We start from the raw sequence: 16,922 nt of genomic DNA, 5'->3' as shown, positions 1-16,922 counted from the left end.
GCCAAACCATCCAGCAATTGAGGGAAAAAAACACATGAAGTGCTGCCATACTCGTTGGCCTTTCAAAGGACATACAATTTCATGATGGCTCTTTATAAGGGATTAGCTACAAACAATCTCACCATTATCTTTGTTGCCTATTTTGGCATTCCAAGAAGTTACAATTTCAGTACTTTTCTTCTCTAGTCAACTATAGCTTGTCATCAGCCTCAGGAAGGAACCAAGCTCTTCTGCTCGGTTGGTGAATAGTGATACTGGTATCACCTTCAAAGAACCAATTCACTCTACAGGCTATCAACATTGAGGACCAATTACTCCCTAGGCAACAGCCGAAAATGTAAAGCCAAAATCCAACCTTGTTCCGCAGAAGGTCCTGTCTTTAACGGATTACAAGATGTAATGCAAGATACTAGAGGGTGATTTTTCGGTGAATATATTTAAATTGGCTTATCATTAACGGTAACCTGCACTGGAAGTAGAGATAAACTCGTCAGTGTTAGCACTCACAAATGGACATGAATTTGGTCAGAAAGCACCAGGGTGCCAGAAAACAGCTTTGTCTAAAATTAATCCCTTAAAAACATAGAGACATCTTAAAATGTTTTATGGATATAACTTGCAAGGGGAAGGGCAGTAGTTCCCCATGCCAGCAAGTTATGTTAGATGAACTTTACAGCAATTCTTATTGTCTAAAGTTACTAGTTTTTATACTCTTTCTTTCTGTCCAATATGGAAAATTAGTAATTTAAATTGAAAACGGTGAATGGGGATGGATATTCAACTAAATAATATAACAACCATCCAATCACAAATTAGTAGCATCTCCTCTGCATTTCTGAATCTGATAACAATTTGAAAGGGCTAGGTTGAGTAGCGGCGCTGCAGGAAAAGGAATAATGCTGTTGCAGCAGCCACAACATATGGCAACGCAGTCCAAATTCCCTGCAGGATTGTAATATGTTAAATACCTCTATTTACAAAATCAAATTATCATGAAACACAAGAACTTGTTTACCACTACTGTGGCGACAGTTGCAAGGGCAAAGACAGGACGTTTCCTCATCAGAAATCCAATTCCCAGCTGGACTCAAGAATAAGAAGGGTACACAGCGTTAGTCCTAGGAAGAGCAAGTTGAAATATATCACAATAGGAGTTGTATACAGAGATTATAAGTTTTCTTAGATACTTGTAATGACATCCCCAACAGACTTAGCGCAAAATACTTTTCTATATATCTAAACATAACTATAAAATTTCCCAATTAGAGGCAGGCTTTTAATTTTCTTCCAATAATAATAAGTTTAAAGTTGTTTTACGTATTTTTCCCATTAAAAATATTTCAGACCTAAATTGAAATTTGGTTATCTAAATGAAGAATAAGAATGAGGTGGAATCCGGGGGATGGGTTCGATCTTGACCAGAATGTGCTAATATATTAGGCATGAGGGAAAGGAGGAGGTACAAAAAGATGATACCAGAAGCAAGTGAAGATAATAATATGTTAAGAAACACCACGCAGTTGCAGTAATTTCTAATAGATGAGTCAACTGTCTACTGCCTCCCCAATTCCACAGCTTTTTTCAAGAGAAATCTGACAAAGATTTCTCCCGGAAAACTTAGTACACTATTGCTTAAATTTAGCTATCATTAACCAAAAAAGCACCCACCCACACACACATGCAAAGACTATAAAACATAGGGATATGTGAATGTGCAAAATAGCATTACTGCCAATAGAAATGCAAGTATATGTAAATGTGTAAAATAGAATTATTGCCAACAGAAAATGACTAACCTGAATCGGAACAGTGACCAAGCCACCACAACAAACTCCAGCGAAGAAGAATTCAGGTGATATTCCCTTCATTTCATAAAAGCATATCATCAACTCAATTATCAACACAATTGACAGCCAGGAAATAGATATGGTGCATATTACTTAGGAATGGAAAGGCCATGTTAAGCAAGCACAGATGAAACAGATGCATCATTGTAATCATTAGATGATACTTCTAGCCATAAGCATGGAATTATCTATCAGCCTGAAATCAGTTAATAACTCAGTTTCCTCCTGATTGCATTTGCTAACTTGCAATTTTGATCATTCACTCCTCAATTCCAATTATGTATACTCCACATTTTTTCTCTCCATGTTACTTCTGATCAGTCTTATTACATGACAAAATGTATAACAGACCATCATGCAACTCACTTCTCAGTTTATGTCACACCTCACTAAGGACCAAACACATACTTTCCTATGTTAGTTTCCACTTTCCACCGTCTTTGGCATCTCTTATCATCAGCATATTTTGTGCTAACAACAATGTAAACTTCATTATTGGGACAGCAGCATCATTATCGAGTCAGCAACAATCTATTCTCCATGGTATTATGCTCATTAATGGGTATAGATCATCAATTTCTGTGGGTTTCCTAATGAACCCGGCTATGAACTTGTGATATGCTTAGAAAGCATAATGATGGATCATGTTTAATGAACATATTTACAATAAGCGGAATATGCCAGTGTTGCCGTGCAGAGAAAATTAGAAGCAGTTACTAACCAGGGACCCTGCTAGGAAAGCCGTGGGATTTCTTACTCCTAAGGAAAATCGCTCTACTGCAGATTAGAATACAAGACCACTAGAAAGAGTAAATTAAGTTTCATAAACAAGTATAAGGAAAGCTCACGCATAATGCATTAATAGCAAGTATTGAAGAGATTTGTCCAATATAGTTACAAGTATTCTAAAATGTCAAAAACAAAATTGAATATGCAGAGACTATGCAACTTTATCTTTTAAAGAATATCACCTGGCTTTGCAATATGGCCTAATGGCATAAAACATTTCAAACTTAACCTATAAACAAGCCAAGTGAAGCATGATAGTAAATTAAACAACATAATTGAGCACTCTGATTCCTTTTAAGAAAGCAAGATGTTACTAGTCTCATATAATGCAAGAGAAGATGATTCTGATTGAATATCCACTGTTGAGATATCCTAAATTTGCTTGGGTGACTAAACATTATTATCGATTTAGGCAGTAGTATAACCCTTTGTCTTAAGAACTGGCACCATAAAAATGTATGAGTCTATTAATATGCATATTTCGGAGAGAACTATTGATTTATCATTACCAAAATTTTATATGCAAAGCAATTCAGGTGCTATATCAGTACCTAGTTATTTAGACAGCAGTTTACTTGTTGCACTTGGTATATCAAGGTCAAAAAAATTTTTAAAAGCCTTATGAATATTGCCATGCTAAATGACGACTATATCTGAATTGACTTCTACTAATGGCAGCAGTGTGGTCACTCTATAGAATTACATTTTTCCACATGAATCGTGCAAAAAGGCACAGTAATGAAGCTCTTGTAACTCACTGAAGCCTATGAGATTGCCATATTTTTGAACAACCCGTGTGATGTGCAACACCTTCTCTTCACCAATCCCTAACTGTAGTCATCATCAATAAAAATAAAATAAATAAATTATTATCTTGAAAATGCAGCAAACATAAATATTCCAAATAGAACAAGCTAAATATTTGTGCATAAAATATGTGCAGAGAAATCCTTAAGACCTTTTTTCTCTTTTTGAGAAGCTGAAATCCTTAAGACTTGATCAGAAGGAACAAAACAAACCTTTGAACAAACATCATCAGATGCTCCACTTTGTCTAAACAACTTTCCAAAGTAAAATGGTATCATATCACTGATGCAAACTCCCCTGATTTTTCAAGTTGCAACATAACAATAAGGAAGAAAAACAATTAAGAATTATAAGCTACCATGTCATAGAAAAGGAATAAAGAACAAGTCATAACCAGGTCAGGCACACATTTAGACTCAAATAATTTAAAAATGGTAAAATTTGTGGTTAAAGGTAGATTATCACCAAGGGCTTTATGCCTTGGATTACTTAGGCCTCAATTTCCTTGATTAAGAGGTTCAAGGCTTTTCCTTTCATCCTTATTATCCTTACCTTCCAGGTGTAAGCCTCAAAACTTAGAAGTCTTATAAAACCTGAGGTTGAAATCTAAGCACATTGTTGTAGCTAGAGAAAACCCCATTGACCGTATTTACAATTTCATTTCAAACATTGAGTGCTAATATATTAATAATCATATTACAAAGTATCAAAGCAATAACGAACAAGATGAAGCAGCCACTAACCAGTATACCCAGAGAACTGTGGATATTATGTATGGGGTGTTTCTTGAGAGAGATTCAACAAAGGAATGCCATGTTCCATCTAATGACAGCATCCGTGCCAAAGTTATGCCAACCTACATTTTTCAAACAAAATTTAAAATTTAAAGAGGAGTTCTTAGTTAAAACTAGAAACTTAACGAAAGCAAAGAAAGCCAGCAAATGTTGGAGGCAGTGAAACATAAGCACCAGTTCAAAAGACAGACCCAGATATTTAAAGCCTCTTCACTAATGAAAAGTCCAAACCCAGCAGCCATAAGCAACCAAAAGTAAATCCATCTGAAACATTGCATACAGTGAAAATCTTCAAAACCGTTTTATTCGTAAAATACATACTTGAGAAGGAGAGGCAGAGCCCAGACAGCTTCTGGGCAAACTCACTTCTCCCTATTCCCCCCACACCAATATAAATCTTGAAAAAACTATCTACTCTGCTGAGAAGACAATGCTTCAATTCTTTTGAATCAGCACATGCAAGTTGCATAGTCATTCGGTCTTTATTTGTGTAAAACTAAATTTCTGAGTGATCGAACTGTAATTTTGTGAAATCAGAATACTCTTTGTATTCCCTTTATTTTTCTCCCTTAAATAGGGTGCAAACAAGCTGAGATTTTTATGGACTGTTTGAACTCTGCTAATTTAGCAACCTACTCACTTAGCTTAATTAACAAAATAATGAATTGAGCCAAGCTGAGCTTGAACTTTTAAATTTTCTTTTCAAATGAAGCTCAAGCCAAACTCAGGGAAGTAGTACTACTATATAAACACTATTCAGCTTTGACTTGATTCTACCCTAGTGTCAATCTCCAAAGAACTAAAGATAGTGGGTGTAGTTGGAAAATGCATTCTGTATGGATTCCATCCCCCCACCATCGCCTTCCCACCTTCCATGTGCATCCTACCACTTTTCTCTCCTTTAAGACTAACGTGTGTTTAACAAAGAAAAGTGTAAAAGAGGAAGAATTTTAGAATTGCAATTTGTTCTAAAAAAATGTGTCCAAAAAGCTGGTAAGAGTTCTGATGATCATTCAAGCTCAGGAGCATACCCTGGTGCATATTCTGGAAGTACAAATCGGTATCCAAAAGCTTTGAAAGTGAAACCAAGAGAGGAGTCCATAATTGAAGAGGATGAACCTTCAGCCAGGTGTTGAACTCCTAGCAATGATCCAAAACTAGCCCCCTTGAGGCCAAACGATATGACAGTAAGAGCTGCAGCTACACCTAATGCAATTGCTAATTTTGCCAGAAATGAACTTCCTGTCCTATCAGTCCCACTGGTTTGATTTTCAAGTACCTCATCAGCAGCTCTATCTCCTTTCTCCAGCTTATCTTTAGGTTCTGCAGCCCCAATGTTTTCAGTATCTTCATGCTGGAAACTTCTAGTCCTGTTTGTAATAATATGAAATGAATCATTTGTCATGCATCAGTTGCATGAATTAATCAGATAAAGCATGACACCACTCTCTAGTATAAAAATGAATTGACGGAGTAACACTAAGTTAAAAACATTATTTCTCTCATTTGATAGTGACTGCACTTGGGCATACAAGGCAAAACTTTTTACACAAGAATAATGTGAGAACCCAGAAATCAGAGCATGTCAAGTGATTGAAAAGATGGAGAAGCAGTGCATACATAAATCGATGATGTCTAGGTGAAGAGGCCAGTGATATCCTATTTAAATTCTAATAATACATCAAACTTCAGAACAGTCCTGGCTTAAGAAAAATGGTATTGGTACTCAAACTGCCCAACAAATTTACATTAAATCTATCTGCCTCAATAAAACAATCACTCTTGCTAAAACAAATTAATAGCATTGGGACACTAACCCAGCATTAAATTCCAGCTACTTGCAACCAAAGCTTAATCCTTAATGATGGAATTTGATAACTGATTTTAGGGGTTGCCTCACAAAACCAAGTAGATTGATTAGTGTTCAAGAAAAAAATTTGCGACTTCAAACGGGATGATGAATTAATTCCTCCTAAACTCAAGTTTTAAATTTCGTCCAAAAGTAATACTACTACTTACTTTCACATCATGACTCGTTTAATGTTTCAAGTAATCTTATTACTAAGGATGTGGGCTATTGGTCAACCTTGGAATAAGCATTAGAATCCTTATGCATGCCAGACATAACTAATGCTATCACAACAAACATGTAAAACCCAACAACATATAAAGAAATGTATAATTAATACAATTTACATTTTTGGATTCCATAAGAATAGTGTATCAAATGTTAAAAAAAAATCTTTTAAACAGTATTTTAACTATTTTTAGCCAATGCCTACAGGCAACCTGACCCAAACTGAAAAGGCAAACAAATGAAGTTACCTGAAAGTTGGCTGTCTAAAGAAGTGATAAGCTGATAACTGTCTGGTATTATCAGCGGAAACTCTATAAGGAGGAAAAATGAAGCAGCCAGGCTGCTTTAGAGGTCGTCGATGGAATGAGCTGGGAACTGGTTTTGGAGGGTATGAGGAGAACCAATTGGAGAAAACTGCAATAACAGACATTTTTAGAAGCTCTGCAACTGCTACTTTGCAAGGCCAGGAAGTGAAGTCTGATAGAAATATAATGAGGCAAAGGGCAGGGATTCGGGGGTGCACGTGGCGTAGTTTGAAGAGAATAATGGGGATATCCCTTTTTTATTACGTAACTGATGTGACATGTGAGATTCCATTATTTCTCTTCAGGGAAAAAGGATCTTGTTTTTCAGCCTTTGATTATATTTCTTTATTCATATGCTTTCTAGTAGAATGATATTAAAGTATTGATGTACTGATGACATCGTTATAGTGACAAACTTGGTTATTTAATAATTAATTATGTCTCTGTATTTTGTGATTTAATTTTTATATAATAATTTATAAATTTTGAGTTTTTATATTTTGTGATTTATTTTGATTATGTTAACGTGACATTAAATTTGATGATGTAATAATGATGACTTGACATAAAAAAATGATGTAATAATTACACAATGAAATTTGTTAAACAATTTTATCCAAATGAATAAAGATTCAAATAAGTTTTTAAGTCCTTCATTTGATTATTCTTATTCTCCATTTTTCATTGTTTTCCTTTTTCGATTCTCTCAGTATTATCTTTCAAATTGATGTTTTAATTAGATTGAAAAATCGCTTATCCATTTATAAAATTACCCTAATTTATAATCAAATTGAAAAATTGAAAAAATAATGAAAATAGAAATTTAAAAATGCAAAATATGATGTAAAGATTAGAGATGATTTGCTAGAGATGATGAGCATAATTATTGCAGCATTCTTAAATGTTCACACCGTCAAATTCAATACAAAGTTAATATAATCAAATATTCCTTAGTATAATAAATAACTCAAAAAATTTTAATTTAAATTAACATTATTAATTTTGGAAAGTATACAAATTCAATTTTATAAATTATTATAAAAGATTTAAATCTACTAATTGCATGATTTCACCTTAATTAAAAACCACTTACAAATGGATCAAGTAACCGTAATTCAAGATTGTACGTGCCTTTCCAAACTGCCTGCATTTTGGGTTAACTCTTGAGATTGAACAACTGATACATAGTCTAAACGACACCGTTGATCTTAACGTATCGAAAAGGCACTAGCAGTTGACAGCAGTAATCTTTGTTCAGACATCAGGCAAAAACCGCCAACAGAAGTGAAAGACTGTGGCTTTCAACTTACCCATAAAGCTAGTCAGACTCGGCCATTGTCCCATTACCGTAACTATCAATACCGTAGAAACCGACGGCTGTTCCATTCTTGTCCGGTGCCAAGAAATTTCTCCGGGCTAAGTGGGGATTCCGGAACCTGACTTCTCTTGTTTCCTTAACGCCTAAGTTCCCACTTCCCCTTCTCAACTGATCAAGTCAATTTCCTGTAAAAATCCAGGTTTTTATTCACTTATCCTGGAAAGTACGCTGCTCTTCTAAATCTTGAAAATTCCCTATTTTTAATTATAAGGTCATAAGTCTTGGACTTTGCTTCTTTGTGTTTTTTTCTTTCCCTTTCTTCATGTACTGTTAGAGTTTACTTAGAATTCTGTGTTGTTACTGTATTTCTCATGGTGGGTTGTTTTTCCTGGGCTAATTCTTGGCACCAAATTACTACAGAGATTGCTTTTATTTTCCTTGGTTTTTCACTCTTATTACATTCACTAGAGTTGCATTTCTGTGGGGATCTTGAGCGCTTCAAATTCTAATGGTTTCCCGTACAATTCCTTCATGGACCTTATTTGGTCTTATAAGAGCTTTTCTTGACGTTGCTGTAGCTTATTTCCTTCTATGTGGATCAACCTTAGGGTTTTTTGCTTGGAAATTTTATCATGTTTTTGGACTTTATTACTTGCCTTGTCCTTGTACTGGGTTTTTTGGGTACCAAAATAGCAACCTCTGCTGGCATAAGCTGCTCATTGAATGGCCGGCAAGAAAGATCTATTCTGTTCAAAAGTTGGCTTTGAATAGGTTCCCTTTTAACCTAGTTTGGTTCAATGATCAAGAGTGCAATTTGAATGCCAAGTACATTAAAGATAGAAAATTTGGCAATGGGGTTATTGAATCGGATGGTGAAGCATGTTCTAGTTCACCTTCAGGTTTAAGATTGCGAACTATGGTGGATAAAGAGAGTGGATATGATGCCAAGGGAAAAAAAATTATAAATCAGAAGCAGAAATCTGGAATTCGGCGATGTAGGAGAGCTGCTTTTGGTTATGGAAAATCTTCTCCAGTTTTGTTGTCTGGTAATTTCTCATCAGCTGTTGCTGGTGTTTCATGTTCCTCTTATAATGGCGGTGAAACGAGGAGCGAAATTAGTGAACATTTGGGTCCAGTTAGTGAAATAGACGATAGTTTTCCTGGTAAGTAAGAAAAATATCTAGTGTGACATCCTTATAATTGCAATTTTTGGTCCAGTTGATAGTTTTAGCTTCAATGTTGGCACATTTTTTTGTGAATTTCTGCTCCATTATAGGATTGCATTTGAAAATATTATGGGTTTTGTCTGCTAAAGTTTTAAATGCTCACTCTAAAATTGGTAGAAGTTTTCTGATTTTGAACCAATATAGACTGGCTCTGTTTCTTAGTAAATTAAGGAAATCACTTATTGTGTTGAAGTTTTCATTGAATCTTGGATCCTTATAAGTTACTAGCTTTACATGTGTATTTACCTATGTGATCATTCCATTTTAGATAATAAAAATAATCAAACTGGCACTGATGGGGGTGACGGAACCTGGCATGGTTTTGAATTTAGCAATGGAGAGGAAAAAGTTTCAACTTCTATGAAAAAAATCAATTGTAACACCAACGGAAAATTGGGGATTACTGGAGATGAAGCAAATCGGATCAGAATGTTGGAACAAGCTCTTGAGGAAGAAAAGGCTGCATATGCTGCTCTATACCTGGAGTTGGAGAAAGAAAGGGCTGCTGCTGCTACTGCTGCTGATGAAGCCATGGCAATGATTTTGCGTCTACAAGAGGATAAGGCATCAATAGAAATGGAAGCAATGCAATATCAAAGGATGATAGAAGAAAAATTTGCTTATGATGAAGAAGAGATGAACATTCTAAAAGAGATCCTTGTTAGGAGGGAGAAGGAGAATCACCTTTTGGAGAAAGAAGTTGAAGCTTACAGGCAGATGAATATTCTAGAAGATTTGCAGCAGGAGCATGACTTGAGTTATAATTTGAGTAAAGGGCAACAAACGCCTTTGGTCTCAGTTGGTTTAGATGAAGATCCACTGCTAATGATGAATCAGATGGGGAATAGTGGATACACTAGAAAGAAGGAAGTGGGCAAAGGTTCTAGTTGGCCTTCAAAAAATGAGGTTCCATCAGCTGGAAAACGAAGTCATACTGTGGCTGTCAATTTAGCAGGGAAAGGAAAGGCACAAGTTGATGATGCCATAGTATGCCAAGCAATAGCAACCAAAGCAGCCCAAAATGTCTGTAGCATTGAGAAAACTTCTTTAAGTGAAGAAGGGCTTGAGAGTAATGCAGAACTTGGGGATCAACTAGGAAGCAATCTGCACAATTCCACACTTGATATGGAACCAGATATATATGATGTCCATGTTGTTGATGATACACTAGACATTCCTAGGGAGGAGAATATAAAAGAAAGCACATTGCCAACTTTTTCTGCTTCAGATCACAAAAACTCGCTATGTGACTCAGGGAGGAGTTCTTTCTGTGCAGTCAGTAATGAAAGGTTGGAGATTGATGCTGAAATTGAATGCCTTAGAGGAAGGCTACAAGTAGTGCAAGGGGAAAAAGAGAAGCTGACTTTCTCTGCAGATCAGAGGGAAAGGTTAGATACCCAGTTAAAACTCATTGAGGAGATGGTAAACCAGCTTCGAGAATTTCAGCAGCTAAAGGAGCCTGTTCAACAGAGCTCTGTACCTCCTTTGGCTTCATCTTCTAAGGTGTGTAACATTTCAATTTGACTGTTTATAATTTAATAAACCAAGGGCAAGTGATTGTTGCATGCTTGTTTAGCTATCTTCTGGTCATAATGGCTTTATGCTGTTATTCTTCCAGTAAATTTCCATGTTTGAGTTCCTGAAAGGACAGGAACAAGGAGTCTTGTTTTTCTCCTATAAAAACAACGAAGACATGATTATTAGTGTTAACACAAAATCTTTGTAAATTTAGAGTGCAGGGTCCCCATGGTAAGTGGACTATGTCAAGTGAGTGACTGTACACAAAGTTCATGTAGTGTATAACTAAAACAAAATTGACCATGAATTCCACAGATGTAACCCTCCTTATTGAGTATAAATATAGTAAGAAATGACAGCTATGCTTTTTCTTTTACATCAATGGCATAATAATGCTGTTTGTCTTAGTATTTCCTTAGTAAGGAATCTCTGGTAGCATTTCAAAAATGATTCTTTATCTTTTATGAATTGAAATGAAAGATATACCCTTTGAAGATCAATACACTATTATTCCATAGAGGGACTTCTTTTATCATGTCTAACTCTGTGGGTTAATCACATGATAATGATTGGAAAATATATCTAGAAAAATGTAGGAAAGTTCCTTTCCACGTTCCACTACCATTTTCTCCCAAAACTTATGAACAGTTGAGGTGCTTGTATGTCATTCCTTAGAACTTACTTCACTTACTGCTTTTTAGGTAGTATGGATGTGTCTTTTGAGGCCTGATGCTAATATCATTAAGTGTAGGGTCCTTCTCCGGAGAGCACTTCTTTTGTGAGGATTTTAACATTCTATATTTTTCTGCCTGTTGAAGATAATATCTGGTTTCATTGTCAAAAGATCTCCTAAATCAAACCAAATTAGGTGTTGTTAAGATAATTTTAAAGCAGCTTTTTATTTAAAGAGCATCAGTATCACAGCTGTTATCTTGGTAAAGAGAAAAGGACCATATGATCATCATGTGAAGTCAATGCAGCTGAGTAATATAATAATCTGTTTAATAATAATTTAAATATCTTATAATTTAGCAGATTATTTGAAATTTGGATTTAAGGGTGGATTCATGAAGCTGTATCTATATATAATTGCTGAAATTGAGAATATTTCTTAATACCAATTGAGAAAAACATGCTATATACATTTAGCAACATCAATATGAAAGGAGCTTTAAATGATTATGGCTGCTCTGCCTGAAAGTTGATGGATACTAATGTATTAGAGGTATTCAGAGCTGAGTTTAATTAGGGTTCCATTACTATATCTGAAAGGCTCAAGAATTGACTTGGAACGGACCCAATTCCATCATATTTTACATATGTGCAGAAAATGAGAACAACCCTATTCCTTCGATGAATTTTTGTGATGATCATTACCAAATAGATGGAATTAACTCTCCCTAATTTTCATGTTCACTTGCACATTTCTTTCATATTTACTAGTGATAATTCCTCTATTTTCAGGTCAGCTCAAATCGGAGATGCTGCCGAAGTGCATCAGATGAAATGGATGGTAGTGCCTAAGCCATGTGCAGTTAGTTAACAAACATGTTTCCTTTCCTTTGTGCACTGGGTATGTGTCCAGTCCCGTTTTAGATAGAAATTTTGTTGATAAAAATCTGTAAAGTCCATACAAGTTAGTTGCCTGTTGAAAAACTGTAAGTAAAGCTTTTAATATGTTAGTCTCAGTTAAATAAATTAGAGTAGCTTCAAAGTTGTCTCTAGGCGTCGGTCCAATTTTTGGTCGCCCTATAAATATATAATGAAATGATCAAAGCAAACTTTGATCACTTATTTATCATCAAGCTTCTTCTCCGGTACAAAAGGGTTAGGCCCAAGGGGCTGCCTGCCAATGGATGTAATTATTGTTTGAAACGAAGATTTAACCAACAGAAATGAGAAGAAAAGTGGACGTTATATGTGCGGACCGGATATTCTCCCTAGTTGACTTATGCTTTGTTAATTCTTCTTCAGCCGTTGATGGGATCCTGACTTCCATGAAAAATAAAATAAAAAGAATTTGGAGGATAAAAAGGTTAATTATTCAAACGTAGGTGAAGAGTTCGATGATCCCAGCAGCAGGATTAGTGTAATTTTCGGCAACTAATCACCAACCTAACGCATACGCATTGGCCAGGATTTAAAAGGGTTGAGACTTTTTAGTCGAGTTAATGACCATACTTGGCTCAATGGATGATAATAATTTATAACTATAAAGCCCACAACTAACAAATTTAATTATTAAATTAAATGCGGATAACAATTATGGCATGCGTACTACCTTCATTTAAAAAAGTTGGATTGTATATGACTTTGTCCAAATATTATTTATAACCATTATTACCTTAAATTAAATACAATTAAAAGCATCAGGTTTCACGTAATTCTTCTTCCTAACCTTGATCATCATCTTCCTCTCATTCCTTTTTCATCATTCTCACGTGCGTCGACACAAGCCCCTGTGACCACCTCCCCTACTGCTTGTGAGCTTGTCCCACACCGGAATGCTTCCCCTGCTTTCTACCTCAAATAACCCAGCCTTGTTTTTGCCCTTCCCTTTTCTTTTTTATGATCATAATCAAACAAGCACAAGAAATGAAAGGAAAATAATAGTAATCATAACACTTTCCACGTTAGGAGCAAGAGGGCCTCAGTGGGACCTTAGCTGGAAAGTATGTGCTCTCCATAAGTAAATCAAAATTTCTAACTTAATCCAGATTTTGAATTGAGAAAAATGAATTAAATGATCCCAACATGAAAATGAAAAAAAAAAATTAAGAATGACGCTTTAAAATATTTTTAAATTATTTAAAAATATTTAATTTTTATTACTTTTAATTAAATTTTTATATTTTAATTTTAATTTAAATAAATATTTATAACAAACGGTTGATTAATTATTATTAATTAAAACGTCAATTCTCATCTTATGTTCGTGAAAAGTGAAAAATGTCATATGATAATATTATCATGAGTCATGACACATCAATATATCATTTATTCATTTACTATGACATTAGCACCATATGAAATAAAATAATAAATAACGATTTAATTACTAATGATCAATAAACTATTATATGTAAAAGTGTATTTGATCCAAAATAAAAGTATGAATATAATAAAAATAATAATAAATTTTTTAAATATTTTGAAGTTTTGTTTAAATATTATCTTATAAAAATAATATTAATTTAAATAATTTTTATTTTCAAGAAAAAGGTTTTATATTTAAATTAGAAATATTTTTTTTATATAAAGTACCTGTTTTACGAGATATAAGGGAATAAATATAAAAATAAATATAGAGCACTCGTTCTTTTTATTTTTGTTAAGAAACTACACGTCAATGTTTTGATGTTGATTGAGAAATACCTTAGCTCTCACATTAAAATCCATAAGCAGCTGCCTGTCTCATTTTAAAATTTAATTAAATTTCAAAATAAATGTCCTCTTAATTACTGTTTTTTTACAATTACACTCATTTCCATTTACATGTCAACAAAAATTATTTCCAGGTAAAACAAACTTGCATTGATTGACGGAATTTCTGGTTTATCATATGCGACAAACTCCATTTGTTTCGATTACATCCCAAGTGAAGTCAAATTGATTTGCATCCCTAATTAAGTTATGATCAAATTCCGAAGAACAAATCTAAACCTTTATTAAAAGTGGGCTCCACTCACCGAATCAACCCAGGGGGTGGTGGTCTGGTTGTAAGCGCACGTGGTCGGCCTCTTTCAGCCGATTCCTATAGTCCCACCTGCCAACCAATCTCCACGTGGCACGACCTCGGTGTCACTTGACGTGTTCCATACCAAACTTTTTTCTATTGTTTTGCCCTTTTATAAATTAACATAAACAAAGAAAAAAAAAGAAGCAGTTTGTTATTGGCTTGTTGCTTTACGCCGACCGTGGACTCCACCGCACCTAATAATCTCTTACTCCCCTCTTCTTTTAAATAACGGCGGTTAACGAGAAAACCCAGCTCCCTTTCCAGGCCAAAGCAACGAACAAAAAGCGTTAAATGGTTGACGGAACGACCACCACTTGAGTAGCTGAAGCGGCAGTTCCACGCTACGTTTCGATTTCGCTCTCCGAAAACCAAATTTTGTTTTAAAAAATGAAAAAAGAAAAGGCTTTTTGACAACGACACGCCTCAGCTACGTTCCTTAGCTAACAGACCCCAAAAGGAAAAAAATAAAGAAAAAATCCTTTGCCAAGTATTCTGGAAACGATAGAGAGAGAGAGAGAGAGAGAGTTTTTCCTTCCGTTTGGAGAGAGAAAAGCCCGCCTTGTAACCTAAAGCAACAGTTTTTCTTTTCTCATTTTTTTTAGCTCTGGCTTTGATTATTATATATATATATATATATATAAAGAAATAACGAGAGAAATTGAAAATTCAATCATCCGTTTATCGTGAATTTAATCTCGCTTAATTCTTGTGAAATGAATACGGTTTTTTTCGAGGTATATTCGAATACGTTTGCCTTTTTTATTATGTAGTTATTTATTGATGCAATAATAATGCCATTGAAATTGAAGGCTATGTTTTGATCTTTCAATCCTGTTTGGTTTGATCTTCATTTTTGGATCTGACGCGATTTAATTGCGTTTATTTTTTTCTCTTTTTCTTACTCGTAATGGTCTTTTTTCTGTAAATACTGATTCGTGTCCTTTTTTGTCCATTTCTGCTTGAATTTCTGGTCAATTTCGTCGTTTTTCAACAGCAACGAGCTGTAACAGAGAATCGTACAGATCTGGAAGATTTGCTAGTATATTAAGTAACAGCGTCTCATTATTTCTGAGATTTTCTGCGTCTGTTTGGTTGCAGATACAATTCTGATCTCGATCTCGGATACAGATTACAATGCCTGGTAAATTTTGCCTAATTTTACCCTATTTCTAACGAAATTGAGATCAAAATGGCGATTCGTTTATTGATTTTTTTTCCTATAATCTCAGGAGAGGTAATTTCGGTTCAAGAAAATGAGAGGTTCAGAAAGGAAGGGAATTGGGATTTCGAGACGTCTGAGGACGAGAAAAGAAGAACAACGCGAGGGAGATCTTTGAAGAAAAAAGCGATGACTGCTTCAACGAAGCTAACGCATGGTCTAAGGAAGCGAGGTAAACGCGTGGCTGATTGCAAATACGCTGCAATTTCAATCGAGGATGTAAGAGATGCGGAGGAGGAGAAAGCAGTTAGAGCTTTTCGCCAGGCATTGCTTGCGAAAGATCAGCTTCCGCCACGTCATGATGATTACCATACTTTGTTAAGGTAATCGAACCAATTATTAGATTTTTTATTGTAGTTTTTTGGAGAAAGTTATGCTATTGATTTTGTGTGGTTAGTTAACATTAAACTATGTTGATAAGATAATGAGATCATTTTATTGAAGCAAAACTGTGCTGTTTTAGGGTTCCAGCGATAGCTTGAATGACAAGGTACTGAATATTGCAATCCATTTCAAGCTTTGAATTGTATAAAATTGACTTTAGGAAGAATTTTATTGTCTGTTTATTCCTGAAAACCATATTTCCTGTATGTTCTCGAATTTTCAAAATTTCCTGTCTTTCTTAGGAGTTTGTAATTATTTCACAAGCAGTAATCTAGAAGGCAATTTTTGGATTGTTTATTTAAGCTTGACGTGTATAAAATGTGTAGGTTTTCCAGAAACAGGTTCATTGGGATTTTAAAAGAAAAAGCATCAGATATGTTTCTTGATTGCTTAGTTGGTAGTTTATTGGTTACAAAAAGTGGATGCCTGGTGCACTATATCAAATCAACTTCAGTTTTCTTATTTCATGAACTGCAACGGATCCCTTTACTGAGTTTGGGCATTCCACTAGTTTTCGTCATCAAAATTGTAGCAGCAAGAATTTTGGAACTGTATCTCCCTCTAAAATAAATTGTTTAGAATTCTATTGTCTAACTAAAATGATTTATTAGTAGCCTTTTATTCCAATAAAATAATGATTTTGTATCTTGGAATTTTGTACTTTAGATAGACATAATGCAAATTTCTCTTCTGGAATTGTAGTGAAGCTTGAGATTTTGAGTTTGCATCCGATTAAGAGTTAAGCTGGTGAATCCCCTACTTAACGACTGATTTTACTCTAGGCTAGGCTTTCAAATCCGATAAAGCTCGTCTCCTACCAGATGTTGAACCTCGGCTCCACTTTAAAATTTTTTTTTAAAACAAACATTTCTGCTGTAATCAATATTCCCCATCCCCAA

General features: G+C 34.8%; 3 protein-coding genes across 10 annotated transcripts in view; 2 read left to right on the top strand and 1 right to left on the bottom strand.

Moving 5' to 3' along the window:
* Positions 55-6,829, bottom strand: LOC18612781. Of its 2 annotated transcripts, XR_001926211.1 has the most exons (11): positions 6,563-6,829; positions 5,269-5,607; positions 4,429-4,501; positions 4,187-4,299; positions 3,656-3,740; positions 3,395-3,467; positions 2,569-2,624; positions 1,797-1,862; positions 1,016-1,081; positions 799-942; positions 55-469 (listed from the first exon to the last, which is right to left on the bottom strand). XR_001926211.1 is itself a non-coding variant. In XM_018113967.1 (10 exons), the coding sequence occupies exons 1-10, from the start codon at positions 6,742-6,744 to the stop codon at positions 862-864; spliced, it is 1,134 nt and encodes a 377-aa protein (XP_017969456.1). In that variant the 5' UTR covers positions 6,745-6,829; the 3' UTR covers positions 517-861. The 2 variants fall into 2 exon arrangements, 1 of the variants encoding a protein (XP_017969456.1); XM_018113967.1 differs by lacking the exon at positions 55-469 and having other exon boundaries at positions 517-942.
* LOC18612780 lies at positions 7,897-12,482 on the top strand. Its single transcript, XM_007049709.2, has 3 exons — positions 7,897-9,100; positions 9,432-10,666; positions 12,146-12,482. Exons 1-3 carry the CDS (start codon positions 8,446-8,448, stop codon positions 12,203-12,205), a joined length of 1,950 nt encoding a protein of 649 aa, XP_007049771.2. The 5' UTR covers positions 7,897-8,445; the 3' UTR covers positions 12,206-12,482.
* The window catches only part of LOC18612779 (phosphatidylinositol/phosphatidylcholine transfer protein SFH9), a 7,222-nt gene continuing 4,881 nt past the window's right edge, over positions 14,582-16,922 (top strand). Inside the window, exons 1-3 of one of the 7 annotated variants that reach the window (XM_018122217.1) lie at positions 14,582-15,154; positions 15,519-15,561; positions 15,650-15,962. In XM_018122217.1, coding sequence (XP_017977706.1) covers positions 15,555-15,561; positions 15,650-15,962 — 320 coding nt within the window. In that variant the 5' untranslated portion in view covers positions 14,582-15,154; positions 15,519-15,554. The other 6 variants (XM_018122211.1, XM_018122233.1, XM_018122221.1 and 3 more) reach the window with 6 other exon arrangements.

Source organism: Theobroma cacao, chromosome 1 (assembly GCF_000208745.1).
Source record: "Theobroma cacao cultivar B97-61/B2 chromosome 1, Criollo_cocoa_genome_V2, whole genome shotgun sequence".
Taxonomy (NCBI): domain Eukaryota; kingdom Viridiplantae; phylum Streptophyta; class Magnoliopsida; order Malvales; family Malvaceae; genus Theobroma; species Theobroma cacao.
This window is presented reverse-complemented; position numbering and strand designations above follow the sequence as displayed.

Bases quoted from the DNA above. Each gene is read 5' to 3' on its own strand.
- LOC18612781 (XM_018113967.1), bottom strand. From the start codon at position 6,744: ATGTCTGTTATTGCAGTTTTCTCCAATTGGTTCTCCTCATACCCTCCA. The intron at 4,300-4,428 runs GTCTGTCTTTTG...TGAAAAATGTAG, and splicing joins AAGAGGCTTTAAATATCTGG to GTTGGCATAACTTTGGCACG. The intron at 943-1,015 runs GTAAACAAGTTC...ACAATCCTGCAG, and splicing joins CAACTGTCGCCACAGTAGTG to GGAATTTGGACTGCGTTGCC.
- LOC18612780 (XM_007049709.2), top strand. From the start codon at position 8,446: ATGGTTTCCCGTACAATTCCTTCATGGACCTTATTTGGTCTTATAAGA. The intron at 9,101-9,431 runs GTAAGTAAGAAA...ATTCCATTTTAG, and splicing joins AATAGACGATAGTTTTCCTG to ATAATAAAAATAATCAAACT. The intron at 10,667-12,145 runs GTGTGTAACATT...CTCTATTTTCAG, and splicing joins CTTTGGCTTCATCTTCTAAG to GTCAGCTCAAATCGGAGATG.